The sequence below is a fragment of the Vipera ursinii genome (genome assembly GCF_947247035.1).
Source record: "Vipera ursinii genome assembly, chromosome: 2".
Lineage (NCBI taxonomy): Eukaryota > Metazoa > Chordata > Lepidosauria > Squamata > Viperidae > Vipera > Vipera ursinii.
The window spans coordinates 269,396,065-269,411,940 of NC_139513.1; the positions used below are offsets into that span (position 1 = coordinate 269,396,065).

A 15,876-nucleotide genomic window follows, 5' to 3' on the forward strand; every position below is an offset into this window, starting at 1 on the left:
GAAGAATAAAGAAAAGAAACAACAACTAAACTTGAGGGAGGAACTCAGAAGACTAGAAGCAGAACTACAAACAGATCCAGATAAAGTATCACTCGAGAAACCAATGGAAATAATAAAGAATAGGTTAAATTTAGCTGAGATGGAACTAATGGCTCAACAGATCAAACCGGTTAAACAGAATTTCTTTGAAAATGCAAATAAGCCGGGAAGATGGATAGCATAGATTGAAAAAAGAAAAAGAAAAGAAAATGATAAAGAAATTACAAAATACAAATGGAGAAATAGTTTCAAAATGATGCAATGAAACAAATTGTTAAAGAATATTATGAGACACTTTACAAGACAAAGGAAATCCCCAAGGAAAAAATACAGCAATATTTTAAAAAAGCAAACTTACCAAAAATTTCCCAGAACATTCGAAATACATTGAATGAACCAATATCAATGATGGAAATTACAGAAGCTATAAAAAGGCAAAAAAAAGGTAAGACCCTGGGGCCAGACGGACTCCCTGCAGAATTCTATGCTGCCTTACAAGATATCTTAACTCCAACTTTGAAAGAACTTTGCAATGAAATTCTCCTGTAAACCAAAATACCAAAGACATGGACTGAAGCTAATATTACTTTAATACCTAAAGATACAGACTTGACACATATTAAAATTATAGACCAATCTCATTACTCAATGTGGAGTATAAAATCTTTGCTTCAATAGTGGCAGAAAGAATTAAGAAATTCTTGAGTGAATTTATACATATTGATCAAAACGGATTTTTAAAAAATAATTTAAGAACAAACTTGGATGTCCTTGAATACTATGAAGCCCATACAGGGAAACAGATGGCTCTGATATTTCTTAATGCACAAAAAGCATTTGATAATCTAAATTGGCAATTTATGTTCCAGCAACTTGCTGAAATGGACTTTGGGGAAAACTCCATGAATGCAATCCATGCAATTTATGATAAACAGACTGCTAGAATGGAGACTATACAGAAAACTTTAATATTAAAAAGGGCACAAAACAGGGATGTCCTTTATCCCCACTACTATTTATACTAACTTTGGAAGTATTGAACAGAAACATTAGACAAGACTCTGAGAATAAAGGACTAGAGATACAGGGTAAAAAATATAAATTACAAGCATTTGCAGATGACTTGGTTTTTATATTGGAAGAACGTTTCGAAACAAGCACGAAATTGCTGGATACAATAGAGCAATATGGTGATGTAGCAGGTTTGATAATAAATAGAGAAAAAACTAAAGTTTTGACAAAGAACTTAACAGAAAAACAGAAAATGCAACTTGAAAAAATCCCCTTCAAATAGTCAAAAAAGTTAAGTATTTGGGAATTTACTTAACAGCAAGATGTGCAACAATAAAAGAGGATAACTACGTAAAATTACTAAAACAAATAAAACTGGACTTAGAAAACTGGAAAAAACTCCAACTTTCAATGCTGGGGAGAATAGCTACAATTAAAATTACCGAAAATACTTTTTCTATTTCAAACCATTCCCGTAAAATTAGAAAAAGCTTTCTTTGACGAACTGAACACCATATTATTAAAATATATTTGGCAAGGGAAAAAAGCATGAATTAAAGTGAAAATGGTATACGACATTAGAGAAAGGGGAGGACTGGGAATCCCAAATTGGAAGTTATATTACCAAGCAGCTATTCTAATGTGGATTAAAGAATGCATAACACTCAGAGATAAAAGACTATTATATCTTGAGGGGCATGACCTGCAGATCGGCTGGCATGTCTTCTTATGGTATGGGAAGAATAAAGCCCATAGATATTTTCAGAACCATACCATAAGAAATGCTCTTCTCTTAGATTGGGAAAAAATAAAGGAAAAAAACTTATATTAAGATACCTGAATGGCTTTCAGCAATGGAGGCTTTTGCTTACCCAATTATGATAAACTTGTAACATTCAAGGACTTATTGGATAATGAAGGAAGATTGAAATCTAGACAAGACTTATATCAACAAGATATTGATTTAGCATGGTGGCCATACTTACAAATTCAAACAAGATATGAAAAAGACTTGAAAACAACGGGGCTCTACAATGGACAGAAAGAACTTGATCGTATATTGTTAAAAACAGATGAGAAGCTGATTAAAAACTTTACATATTTCTGTTTAATCTAAAGATGGAGGAAGAACAAGTTAAAGAAACAATGATAATTTGGGCAAAAAACACTGGTCACACTATAGAACTTGAAGAATGGGATAAGTTATGGGATAGAAATATTAGATTAACTAAAGCTGTATCATATAAAGAAAATTTGTATAAAATGTTTTATAGATGGCACATGACACCAGTGAGACTAGCGAAATGTTTAAAAATACTCCAAATGTTTGTTGGAAATGCAGCCAAAGACCAGGTACCTATTATCATCTCTGGTGGACATGTTCTAAAGCTAAAACGTTCTGGCTTAAGATACATTTATGGTTGGAGAAGATAGTTAAAAAACAAATAGAATTTAAACCAGAATTGTTCTTGTTAGGAATGATAGATCCAAATTATGATAAAGAGACTGGATATTTAATATTACATGTATTAACAGCAGCAAGAATTATGTATGCCCAATATTGGAAAAATGAGAATTTACCAACTGAAGAAATGCTAATTAAGAAAATATTAGACTATGCAGAAATGGCTAGATTAACTTTAGAGATTAAAGAAAAAGAGCATTTGGTCTATTATAGAACCTGGAATAAATTTTATTAATGGCTAGACAAACGAATTAGAGAGAAAGGAATGTGATACTTATTTTTGACCTCATTCTACTACGAAAAATATTATAGATTGAAAATTTAATAGTTTACTATAATTTTTTATATCTATTACTGTTATCAATCACTATTCTTACTACTTCTATTGATATATATCTACCCAGACAATATGCTATTTGCTAAATATTGAATGCTATTGGGGAAACCCCAACCCCTCCCCCAACTTTCCCGCTATCCCAACCCCACACCCTATCCCTTCATTTTCCTCCCTACCCTTATAAAAACCAATAAAATTTACATTAAAAAAGAATTCATTTATCAAAAATCTAAATATTGCAAGTATAGGCAAGTTGTTAAATTTTATAGTTTATACAAAGTGACTGTTTTCCATTTTAAAGCAGAGACTGGATAGCAAACCATAAACTAGGTATTATATAAAATTTATAGAAGATACTACATCCATCCTTACTCCTGAATTCTAAATAACTAATCAAGAAGCTAGTGTTCTATTTTAGATGCAGAACAAACCTATTTGTTGTACACAACACAAAATAGCCACGATTAATTCTGAAAAGAAAATTATCTTGAATAACAGACAATTTAGATGAGTATATTCAATGGAATGTTTCAAAATTCTAAGAGTTTTTATTTTGTACATGTTGGATAGATCCAGCCCAAGAAATAAACTTTCTGCATCTGAATAATTTATCAAAATAATATTTATTTTCCCCACAAGGATCAGAACCAATTTTCTAGGATCCAGATTCCTGGGTTTTGCAGCATCCAAATAAAGCTTTTGATTTACACCACTTCCATAAAATTTGGAACTGAAGCAAGTCTTTTCATAATTACTGTAGAATAAACTGCTAGAGAATTACTGCTTTGTTTCAAGAAGTAGAACTGTAACAGTTCAGGAAATAGATGTTTTAGTGCACTTTTGTTAGCAGACATGCTTCCCTGTATATTGTCTGTGCACAAAGTGAACACTCAAAATTTCCATTGTAAAATAAATCTGCCTCAGAGAACAACATACTGAGTCAAGCTGCCATTTTATCCCTTACGCCTGCACAGTTTTAAGACAAAACTTTGCCAAATATTACATAATCTTTTTATTAAATGAGAAAATCTCATTTTCTTACATTTTCACATTGCTAGTCAGAGAAATGCTGCAGTGATGAAGAAAGGCAATGTGGAAAAAAGTTCTCATTTCTACAACATCCATTTACAAAGAAATTAAAAAATCAGGTTCAACACAGCTCATTAGCATAACAATCTTAGGTTCCTTCACGAGGAGTCCCAAAGATCCTCCTTCTACTGATGCATATCACTACATAAGGGTATAGTTCTCCTTTTTCAACATTTCTGAAATTGCATGAGATGCAGTACAAATCTTCAACTCTTCACATATCATCATCATCTGATGTGTCACTGCTGCTTGTCTCTGTATCTTCATTCTCAAGCATTGCTTTGAAAGTGCTGTTTTTCCAGGGATTGAACTTGAGGTCACAGATGAGACCATTTTTTAGAATACAATTTTTTCTGAGGCCATTTTTTTGCAACTGAAATAGAAAACAAACAGAATTAGCACTCTCAAAATGACAAAGGATCTTCACTTTTTGGGTTTTACATTTGTCAACAAAATATAGCTTTAAATATTTTTAATAGTATACAGCTTCTGTTTTTAATTTTGAGCATCTGTGAATTTTTTGGTTGATTATTGCACAGTAAGCCAGGATTTAGGAAGAATTGTTTCACTTAGAGCAGAAAATAGTAATTAAAATATCCTTCTAGTGTACAAAATTGAAACTCCTTCAAGTAAGGAATGATAATCACTACTCTTATCTTCCAGTCTTGTAGGAAGGGCAAGAGTTGAATACGTAAGAACAATTTCAAGTTTAATGAACCAAAAGGAAATCTCACAAGAGTAGATTAAGTTCTGACTGAATACCAATCAGACCAGATGGGGGAAATAATGGAAGTAGACTGTATTTGAGTTCAAGTAGTCCTCAACTTAAGACTATAATTGTGACTGGGTTTTATTTTGTAAATTGTTGTTGTTAAGTTGCGAAGTCGTGTCCGACCCATCGCGACCCTATGGACAATGTTCCTCCAGGCCTTCCTGTCCTCTACCATCTTCTGGAGTCCATTTAAGCTCACGCCTACTGCTTCAGTGACTCCATCCAGCCACCTCATTCTCTGTCGTCCCCTTCTTCTATTGCCCTCAATCTTTCCCAGCATTAGGCTCTTCTCCAGTGAGTCCTTCCTTCTCATTAGATGGCCAAAGTACTTGAGTTTTAGCTTCAGGATCTGGCCTTCTAAAGAGCAGTCAGGGTTGATCTCCTCTAGGACTGACTGGTTTGATCGCCTTGCAGTCCAAGGGACTCGCAGGAGTCTTCTCCAGCACCATAGTTCAAAGGCTTCAATTCTTTGGCACTCAGCCTTTCTTAGGGTCCAGCTTTCACTGCCATACATTGCAACTGGGAAGACCATAGCCTTGACTATACGCACTTTTGTTGACAGGGTGATGTCTCTGCTTTTTAGTGTGCTGTCTAGATTTGCCATGGCTTTCCTCCCCAGGAGCAAGCGTCTTTTAATTTCTTGGCTACAGTCCCCATCTGCAGTGATCTTGGAGCCTAGGAAAATAAAATCTGTCACTACCTCCATTTCTTCCCCATCTATTTGCCAGGAATTGAGAGGGCCAGATGCCATGATCTTGGTTTTCTTAATGTTTAGTTTCAACCCAAGTTTTGCACTCTCCTTCTTCACTCGCAACAAGAGGCTCTTTAGTTCCTCTTCACTTTCTGCCATTAGAGTGGTATCATCTGCATATCTTAGGTTGTTGATGTTTCTTCCGGCAATCTTAATTCCAACTTTTGATTCATCTAGCCCTGCCTTTCTCATGATGTGCTCTGCATATAAGTTAAATAGGCAAGGCGACAGTATACAGCCTTGCCGGACTCCTTTCCCAATTTTGAACCAATCAGTGGTTCCGTGTCCAGTTCTCACTGTTGCTTCTTGGCCTGCATATAGGTTTCTCAAGAGACAAATAAGATGGTCTGGTATGCCCATCTCTTTAAGAACTTGCCAGAGTTTGTTATGATCCACACAATCAAAGGCTTTAGCATAGTCAATGAAGCAGAAGTAGATGTTTTTCTGGAACTCTCTAGCTTTCTCCATGATCCAGCGTATGTTAGCAATTTGATCTCTAGTTCCTCTGCCTCTTCGAAATCCTGCCTGTACTTCTGGTAGTTCTCGATCCACATACTGCTGGAGTCTAGCTTGTAGAATTTTAAGCATAACTTTACTAGCATGAGAAATGAGTGCAATGGTGCGATAGTTTGAACATTCTTTGGCACTGCCAAAGAAAATAAAATTAGTAAATTAGTGAGGTCATAAAGCGAGACATGGAACCAGACCCAAGTTAATAAGCATTTTTACTATGGATGTTAAGTGAATCATGTGGTCATTAAGCAAATCATGTGGTTATTAAGTGAATCCAACTCCTCAAATTGACATTGTTGGTGGGGGGGAAAGGCTGGGAAGGTCACAAATTGCAATCATGTGACTGCAGAATGCTGCAACTGGTCATAAATGTAAGCTGGTTGACAAGCAAATTATGATCACATGATTATGAGGCTGGTATGATGATCATAACTACAAGAATAGCTTGTAAATCAATTTTTCTGACACCTGTATAACTTTGAACCATCATTAAATAAACAACCAAAGGTTAAGGACTTATAGGTAAAAAAAACCTAGTTATGTTGGAAGAAAGGCAGCTATCCATGCTTGTTTTGAATCTACAACGTGGCAATAAAACTTAGGTGGATATATGGTTTTCATTTTCGTTTCTGTTTATCATCACAAATATAATAATCTCCACTGATATTATTAACATCTGAAAGAAAGCCTAGTAGGACAGGATAGGTCAGTTAACTGCTACAAAAGTTGAAAGAGAAGGAAGAATTGTGGAGCAAGAAAAATGGAATATTAACCACCATGCTGAATAGTTGAGAGGGTCAGCTACTATTTTGCATTTCAAACCAATGACTATTTCCTTGTAAAAGGATTGTGCATACTTAAAATATTATAAAATAAAGCTTTGCTTCTTGAAGAGCCATTGCACTTTTTTCCTAATGAGACTTCTATGCATTTTAGGTACAATCCATGGGCTACTAAAAATTGCCCATTATTGATTTGCTGTTAACATGTAAGCAGAAACCTTGTTCCTCTCTCCTCTTCTTGGTCTGAAATTGGTTTATTTAGCTAACTAGAATTTATTTTAAATTAATTATCCTGATCCACATATCAAGACATAACCAGGAGAGTTAGAATCCTGGTTTATTTCAAAGAAAGGGCAAGTCAACAGCTTTCTCAGGGTTTTTTTCTGCCTGCCCATGTGCTGCCAAAATATAATTCAGCATGCGTGGAAACCCTTCTAGAATTTCACAATAAAGCATGGAAAATTAAATAGATCAGGCTCCACTGGCTTTTGAAATCTTCAAATGTTATACCAACAACAGGGGACAGAAATTAACTTTAGGAAATATTAAACAAGATATACTGATCTATACTTTGCTATAGAAAATGTTTTACTCTAAACACACATTTTGGACTAATTTATCTTACCTGTTCACTAATGATCTGAAATTCTCTCATTTCATCCTCAGTTAGTGGGGCACAAGTGTCATCATTTTCACTGTCTTCCTGCCAACCCATTTCCTTTAACAACCTTTTAAAAAAGAGAGAAGGGTCAATATTTTTATTTGATTTATATCCTGCCTTTTAGTAAAAACCTCAAGGTTTTTACATACAGGCATGTGAAGCCAATTAAAAACTCCATAATGATCCTCAGACTCAGTTTAGTTACCTGAAAGAGGGACATTTGCAACATTTATTTGCAAGACTTTTCTACTTGGAAAAAATCTCAAAAATTCATGAACCTGTAGAAAAAGTGCATCTACCTATCCAGCATGATATTTCCCCCTTATGTTAAATACAAGATTCAGAAATATTTACATTTTTATAACCATTTCATCATAGTTTTTTCAAAGTCAGATTACAGACGTCAGGAAAGCTCCCCTATTCCTGCTCTATTTCTACAGAGCCCATCTGCAAATTGAATTGCATATCAGGGATTTAGATCTTTAAAATATTCTCATAAATTACTTTGTGAAGCATTACATAATGCTCAGAATTAAGAAAAATGCAGATTCCTGCTCCTATTTTGATCATATAATTTATCTCGACTTTTTTTTTAAAAAAAATGAATTAACTAACTAAAATAACAACTTAAAGATAAATTATTCTAATAAATGGTCCACATATAGCTTTTTGTTTTTTTAAATTATGGCCAAATGTAGCTTAATGTCAAAAAGAAGAAAAGGCTGTTTTTATATATATTTGTGGCTGTTTTACCTAATTAATTAAACAATTAAAAATGCATGGCTTCTGTAGTATTTTAGAGAACAACAAAAAAAAACAAATGAAAAGGAGATATATATATATATATATATTCATATATAAAATAAACTTTACATTAAAGTAGAAGTAAAAAAATGTGATTACTATACGACTAGAAAAGCAAAACAAACACTACACTAAGAGGGAGGAAGACATAGAAAAAAACCATTCTAGTACACACATTTTCCCCTTATAATTGCTAATTGTTATTTTATTTTATTTAAGTATATTTTTATACTATGCTATGTTATTTCTCATTTCTATTTAAGTTATGTGTTAGATAAGAAATTCTGTACCCAAATTATTTAACTCCTATTAAAAACAACTTAATCCCATATAATAAACATTAAAAATTTTCTGTCTCCTGCCAATGCATAAAATTATTTTAATAAAACCAAAATACTTACCGATGTTCTGCCTCAAGTGAACTCGAAAGGACATCAGTCTGTGGAAATGCTGAAGACTGGATCATCTGCTGAGGATTCTCATTTTCAAAATTCCGGTTTATATCCCTCCCTTGGTGGCCACTGTTGCTGTTATGTAAATTAAATTCATCATCATCATCATCCTGTTAAAGAAGTCACATATCTGAGTAAATTCCAAAAAGAAAAAAATTTACAAATAGTAAGTTGTAGACAAGTTTGGAAAATGCCAAAATTAGGAAAGGCTAAACTTTGTCCCTAAGAATGTGCAGGTATTTGAACTGGACTTGGGAAAGTGCTTTAGACCCTACATACCTAACTGTTGCTGTTGCTGTACTTAACAGCAGCATTTTAAAGAAACTGTGCCTTTTCCTGGTCTTGCACAATTGCAGTCCCAGGAAAATTTTGAAGACCATATAGGAGCCGTGACCAGGGGGGCTTTTGCCCAGGTTTGCCTGGTGCGCCAGTTGCGACCCTATCTGGACCGAGATGCCCTACGCACAGTCACTCATGCGCTCGTGACCTCCCGTTTGGACTACTGCAACGCTCTCTACATGGGGCTGCCCTTGAGGACCACTCGGAGGCTTCAACTGGTGCAGAATGCGGCCGCACGAGGTGTGATGGTGGTCTCCCGATACTCCCATGTAACACCTCTACCCCGCGAGCTGCATTGGCTTCCGGTTGCCCTCCGGGTGAGATTCAAGGTGCTGGTGATGACCTATAAAGCCCTACATGGCTTGGGTCCGGGATATCTGAGGGAACACCTGCTGCCGGCATCATGTTCCCTTCGTCCAGTGCGCTCCCACAGGGAGGGTCTTCTCAGGGTGCCACCGGTAAGAGATTGCCGGCGGGTAACACCCAGGGATAGGGCCTTCTCAGTGGGGGCGCCTGCCCTTTGGAACCAGCTGCCAGTGGAGCTGAGGACTGCCCCCGACCTCCGTTCATTCCGCCGGGGCCTGAAGACCTGGCTCTTCGAGCTCTCTGGCCCAGGCTGAGGATTAATTTATTTTAATTGGGGTTTTATTTATACAGGGATAAATTTAATCTTTTTTAAACTTGGTTTTTAACTTTTGTATTTTTGGTTTTTAATTACCCTGTAAACCGCCCTGAGTCCTCCGGGAAAGGGCGGTATATAAATGTAATAAAATAAATAAATAAATAAATAAATGTGTGTTCAATAAACATTAATAATAATAATAATAATAATAATAATAATAATAATAATAATAATAATAATAATAATAATAATAATAATAATAATAATATAATTTCTATACCGCCCTTCTCCCAAAGGACTCAGGGCGGTGTACAGGGCAAATACAATAAAAATACAATATACAAAAGTTAAAAAGGAATTAAATAGTACAGCCCAATAACAATAAGAATAATACAATTAATATTAATATTAAAATACCCAAAACCCATCAGACCAGGCCGGCTTGTTCGAATAAGTATGTTTTTAGATCACGTCGGAAGGAGCGAAGGTCGGGAGCCATCCGGAGCTCAACCGGTAAACGGATCCAAAGGTCTGGCACGCCCACAGAGAACGCCCTCCCCCTGGGGGTCGCCAGTTGACACTCTTTGACCGACAGCACCCTAAGGAGGCCCTCTCTGTGGGAGCACACTGGACAAAGGGAAGTTGATGCCGGCAGCAGGTGCTCCCGTAAGTAATCTGAACCCATGCCATGAATCAGATCCATACCAGGTCAAAAGCACCTTCCCCGCTTTACAGGTGAATGTAACATCCCTCTACAAAGAGCTCTCTGATAAAAATCCTGATACTGAATGTACAGCAAAGCAATTAATAATTGTTTTATCTTTTTTTACACATATAAGCAAAAGCTAAGTTACAGGTACTCCTTTAGAATCAAATGTAACAGAGCCTGCCCCATTACGGCTGCATGTCACAACAGTTGTTAAGTGAAACAGCTGCACATAATGACTCCATTCCATGCTCTTCCTGATGAAAACATTAAACAGAGTCATTAAATGAAGAACAGGGTGCCTCAGTTGGGGACTGAGAAGCCTGCACAGGGCAATGGTTGCCTGTCTCAGTCCTCACAATGCTATCCCCACCCAAAGGCATCCTGTGTTCTGCTTCTCACTGGGGTTCTTAACTTCCTTTCCCATCCAGCAAGCAAAGGGAGATCAGGGCAAACAGAGTTTGGAAAGTCTGACAAAGAAATAAAAAACAAAGCACACTGGGTTTGCAAACTTTGGCAAGGAAGAGGACACCCCATCCAAAGATTTGCCTGCTTCAGGGCACAGCAGTACACAACTTACTTTTTTGTTTTGTCAGCTGCTAAGAGAAGCACTAGGCCCTCTTACACAGTCAGCTTCCTGGGAAATTCCGCCTATTTTACAACAGGTTCAATTCTGGTGATACTCCAGAGTATTTTTTTAAGGAGGCTCCATAAACCACATAACCAAATGGAGCCTTCTTTTTAAAAAATGGAGCCTATTAAAAAAAAACTTTACAGTATCACAAAAATATGAAGGATCAGCAACATAGCAAGCACATGTGTAACCTATTTACTTTTATTTTTCCATTTGTTTCTCTTTACTACATTTTTCACTGTTTTTATGTACAAAATAACTCTAAACCAGGCATGTCAAACTCACACCGAAATTGCGCCCACCCCATTGCTGGCAATGGGGAAAAAGTTGCAATACATTGTGCGACGTCATGTGGCATCACAAGTTTGACATGCCTGCTCTAAACACATAAGCTTTCTTAGCAGTATGCTTATCAGCACAGAAAAAGGACAAAATTAAGTAGTACTGCTGCTTGTTTTCACTTATGAATACTCACATCGTGCTGTCAAAATTCTACCTTAAAAAAATCCAAGGGTCCTTGGGCTAAAGGCTAGATTAACTGACTTAGCAAAATCACATATATGCTACTAATACATACCCATTATTATGTAAATCCTAAACATCCTATGCATACTTATTCAGAACTCTCAACAAGTTCAACTGGGCTCACTACCACAAAGTTGTGCAAAGGACTATAACTATAAAGTTTTATATCTAATTACTGATATTATGCATACATTGCCTTTTTATTCCCTAACATTTAACTAGGTTTTTTTTTATAATTTATGCTATTCTTTTTTGTTTGTATTCTGGTTTAACATTTTCTTATGTGAAAAAGCAATAAACAAACACTATTAGGAATTTAAGTTCCTTAGCGATGACAGAAAAATAAGTAATGGAAAAACAAACATATCCTCCACACAACTTGCTGTACCTTCTCTTGCTCAACACAGTTTTCATCATGTTCTTCCACTGGATCCCGTTTTAACATCTTCAAAAATTCACTCTTCTTATCAGTGCGTGTTCGTGTTAATTTGGTTAAACGAGGCTGGCCAAGTTTATCAACTGGAGATAAGGAATTTGACCGATTACACTAAAGAGAAAAAAAATGTAATGAGTGGCAAAAAAAATTCTGTTCCTTTTAGGTAGCGTAGATTGTTTCAGATCTTCCATTTAATTTTTCAAAATTGTCATAGACACATACTTTGACATAAAAAAAGTACCTCTTTCACTGACTTTTGTGATCCAATAGGCTTGGCAATAGGTTTTAAAGCACTAAAATTTCCACTACCATATGTAGAGTCATGAGGAAATGAAGAAGGCCCAGTTTTGTTCTCTTTTGTTTGGCTTTTCCACTGTGTGATCTAAACGTATCAAAATAGTAGAATATTTTTAAACTCAAGTTGAGAAACAACTTAGTGTCCAACAATAACTTAACTGTTCTTTACTTTTATTTTCCTTAACAACATAATATACCGGTATTTTAAAACAGCAAAGATAAGGGAAAGTCCCTTTACTGTGAAGAAATAAAAGGAAGAGCCAGCAATGAATTGTAGACATCCCTATAATGTCCACATTTGAGTAAAACTACGTTGATAAATACATGCAATTTCATATTACAGTACTGTTACAAAGATGAACATTGCAAGAAAAGTCCCTAAGGTATCCACTTTTCAGGCCTTACTGTACTTTCCAACAGGAAGATATCCCCCAGGCCCACCCCCAGAGCTTTTGAAGTATGTATTTTGATGTCTTCTTACGTTCACCGGGAAAACAAGAAGGCATGTTGAAAAACCAGTGGATTGGCAAAGGTAGAAATGACTAGAGGTGGTCCTAAACTTGTGTCCAGCTGCCTAGCAACTATTTCAAATCACAGCAGACCCCAAAAAAGGGATTTACAATCCAAATTTTAAGTTCCAACCTTTACCTTTCCCCCATAGTCACTTCACTGCATTCTGGGCACTCAGCTACTGTCCCGCATTTACAGCTATTTGCAGTGACCCATAATCATGGGACTGTGATTCATGTTTTTGCCAGAAATTGGCATTTACTTCCATTTTCTGGCAAAAACTGACCCATAGTGAACAGTGTATTCATTTAACAACTGTCACATTTGCTTAACAATTGCCTCAAAACTGGTAATAAAATCAAGTCTGGCCACATGATAAATCTGCTTTACAACCATCAAGACTGAAATTGTGGGCTCAGTTATGGTCATAAGTCAAGGGCTAACCTACCATACAGTAACAGAGATGGAAAAGCAGATTCCTTTGAAGCTTAGCATCACAATTAGCCATCTCATAGGAGCACAGGGGACATTTGCCTGGTGAACTAAATGCATTTTGTAATGTTTAAGCAGAGCTTCGCTCCCTTTCTTATCCATCTGTTATTTTTCCATTCCGATTTGTTCTCCACTTTTCCTTTCTAGCATAACCACTGTTTCTCCATTCCATCACCACTCTGCCCCTTTCCCCTTCTTTGCTGTTCATGCAAGTGAGAATGATTTCCACATGTATGAGAATAACCCTCCTCTGTGATAGAATTGGCAGCTGTTTTTAAAAGGTGGAGAAGTTGGGTTTTTATCTGCTTTTTATTTTTAGTAAATACAATATTTTCAAATCTTACCTTTGCTGGTGGAATAATAGGCTTAGGAACTAAACCTTTGTAGACATTCAGGCCAGTTCCATTCCCAACCAGTTGTGATGAATGAATATTTCCTCCCACAGGAAATCCAGATATCTGCAAATCTTTTGTATTGCCTTTTTTAATAATCAGCATTCGTGGAGATCTAGATTTAGGATTTAGAGGGTATTCTACAAAGACACAAAAAATATATGTCATTCTAGATCATGGCTACATTTAAATCAGAAATACGGTAGTTCAGGGTCATATAGTCCCCAACATACAATCACAACTGAGAGGAAAAAAATTCCATTGCTAAGCAAGACAGTTAAGTCAGTTTTGCCTCATTTTACCACCTTTCCTGCCATAGCTGTTAAGTGAATCACTGCCGTTGTTAAGTTAGTAAACAGTTGTTAAATGAATCTGACTTCCCCATTGACTTCACTTGTCAGAGCAAATGGTGATCACATTAGCCCAGGACACTGCAACCGTCATAAATACATGCCAGCTGCCAAGCACCTGACTTTTGATTATGTGACCATGGGGATAGTGGAACAATTTTAAATGTGAAAAATGGTCAGTCATGCTGTTGTAACTTTGAACAGTCATTAAATTAATGGTTGTAAATAGAGGACTACTTGTATAAAGTTGTTGAAATACTTTACATAAGGTATTTGCATTCACTGATACACTTTGATTAGACCTAGACACAGCAACGGCTATGTCTAAAAACATAGAACTTAATAATTTTCCTCCAATTAATATGTCCCAACAGATTAGGAATCAAAATGATTACTCAGAAACAAGAGGAAGATCTCAACACTCTTGAAAACCAGTGTGCAGAAATATTCAAAAGAAAAAAAATCCAAACCATTAATGAGAATTAGCATGGAAAGCAGCCCTGCACCGCAAACTGTAAGCAATCAAAATAAGGAAGAATAGGATGTAGTGATTATATAATGCTGCGTTTTATTGCAAATCTCATATTTATTTTCAGTATCAATCTTGTCTCTTAGCATGCAAATACATAAACAGCCAAAGGAGGACAAACACACACAAGCCTAATTCTGCATGAATACCATTTATATAGTAGCTAATATATAGCACATTAAGAACTATTAGAAAAAGCAAGATATACCAAAAATTTGGGTAGCGGGCAACTTGTGATACACACATACAGATACTAGCTTTTCTTTTTCTTTTTTTGAGCAAAATGAAGCCTTCAAAGACATTACTATGGAAAATCAGCAAGATAAATTACCAGTTATTGAGACAAAAAAGAAAAAGCCTCAGATTTAACTTTTAAAGAACCCCTAAAAACATTCTCAAAGGCTCCCAAGTACTAAGAAAGAAGTCTGTAAAAGTCTGTAAATCCTAAAATACTCATGCATACACACACATGCATATCTACTCCAGTACAATGAAATGTTTACTTTAAACATAAGACAGTACTGCAATCCAAAATCCCAAGTTACAAATATTACTTCAGAGGCACATGCTGAGAAATTAGTTAATATGGTTTGTATAATATAAAATAATAATCTTAACGCTCTTACCCCAAACACCTTCAGCTAACGATTTGTTCTGGTTTGGTTCTCTCTCATGTTCAGGATTCAAGGATGGCTAAAACAACAAATCCACAGCTTGATTAGTTTAAGTTCTATTAGAAACTGTCTTATAGACATCTCATTTTCCAGACTGCAAGAAGCATTATCAAAGAACTCTGAATCAGTAAGAGGAGGTAGTGAAGTCGGTAAACTAATCATACTAGTCAGGTGGAAAGTATAACCATAGCAAAGCTATATAATCTAATTGATTTTATATTGGCCTGCAAGGTAAACATCAAGTATGAGAACAGGATGGGTAACACTTAGTCTAATGGTAACATGGCTACGATTGGAGAGTATTTCCTTGAGAATGAGGTTGGATGACAAGACACAACTTCCAAGATTATTTTTTTAAATTCTCTTAGAAGGAAGGCACCTTATGTTTAAAGAAAGGCAATTACACCAAGAACAGCTTTCTTCAAACAATACCAAGAAGGTAAGTTGAGTGTTTCTGGGTTCTGGAGCAGGCTGAGTCCTGCAAGTCCTTAGGTAAGAAGAAAGCTGGAGGCTTGCAAACTCCTTGCTTGCTGGATAGGAAGGAAGGAGGAGGCTTGCAAGCCCCAGTTGATTCATCCCAGCTACAGCCAACTGGTCTCTTTTGGGTAGATGAGTAGCTATAGGAACCCAGCAGGGTGGGATGGCGGGGGAGTGGGGGTGAGCACTGCAGTATCCCTGCAGTCGGTCATAGGAG

General features: G+C 36.2%; 1 protein-coding gene across 4 annotated transcripts in view; it reads right to left on the reverse strand.

The window, feature by feature from the left end:
• Positions 1–3,456: 3,456 nt before the first annotated feature.
• Positions 3,457–15,876, reverse strand: part of GPBP1 (GC-rich promoter binding protein 1) — a 35,197-nt gene continuing 22,777 nt past the window's right edge. For all 4 annotated transcript variants that reach the window (XM_083356276.1, XM_083356277.1, XM_083356278.1 and 1 more), the window contains 7 exons: positions 15,135–15,201; positions 13,582–13,769; positions 12,180–12,320; positions 11,891–12,049; positions 8,626–8,786; positions 7,385–7,487; positions 3,457–4,314 (listed from right to left, as the gene is read on the reverse strand). In XM_083356276.1, coding sequence (XP_083212402.1) covers positions 4,156–4,314; positions 7,385–7,487; positions 8,626–8,786; positions 11,891–12,049; positions 12,180–12,320; positions 13,582–13,769; positions 15,135–15,201 — 978 coding nt within the window. In that variant the 3' untranslated portion in view covers positions 3,457–4,155. The remainder of the gene's footprint in view (positions 4,315–7,384; positions 7,488–8,625; positions 8,787–11,890; positions 12,050–12,179; positions 12,321–13,581; positions 13,770–15,134; positions 15,202–15,876) is intronic.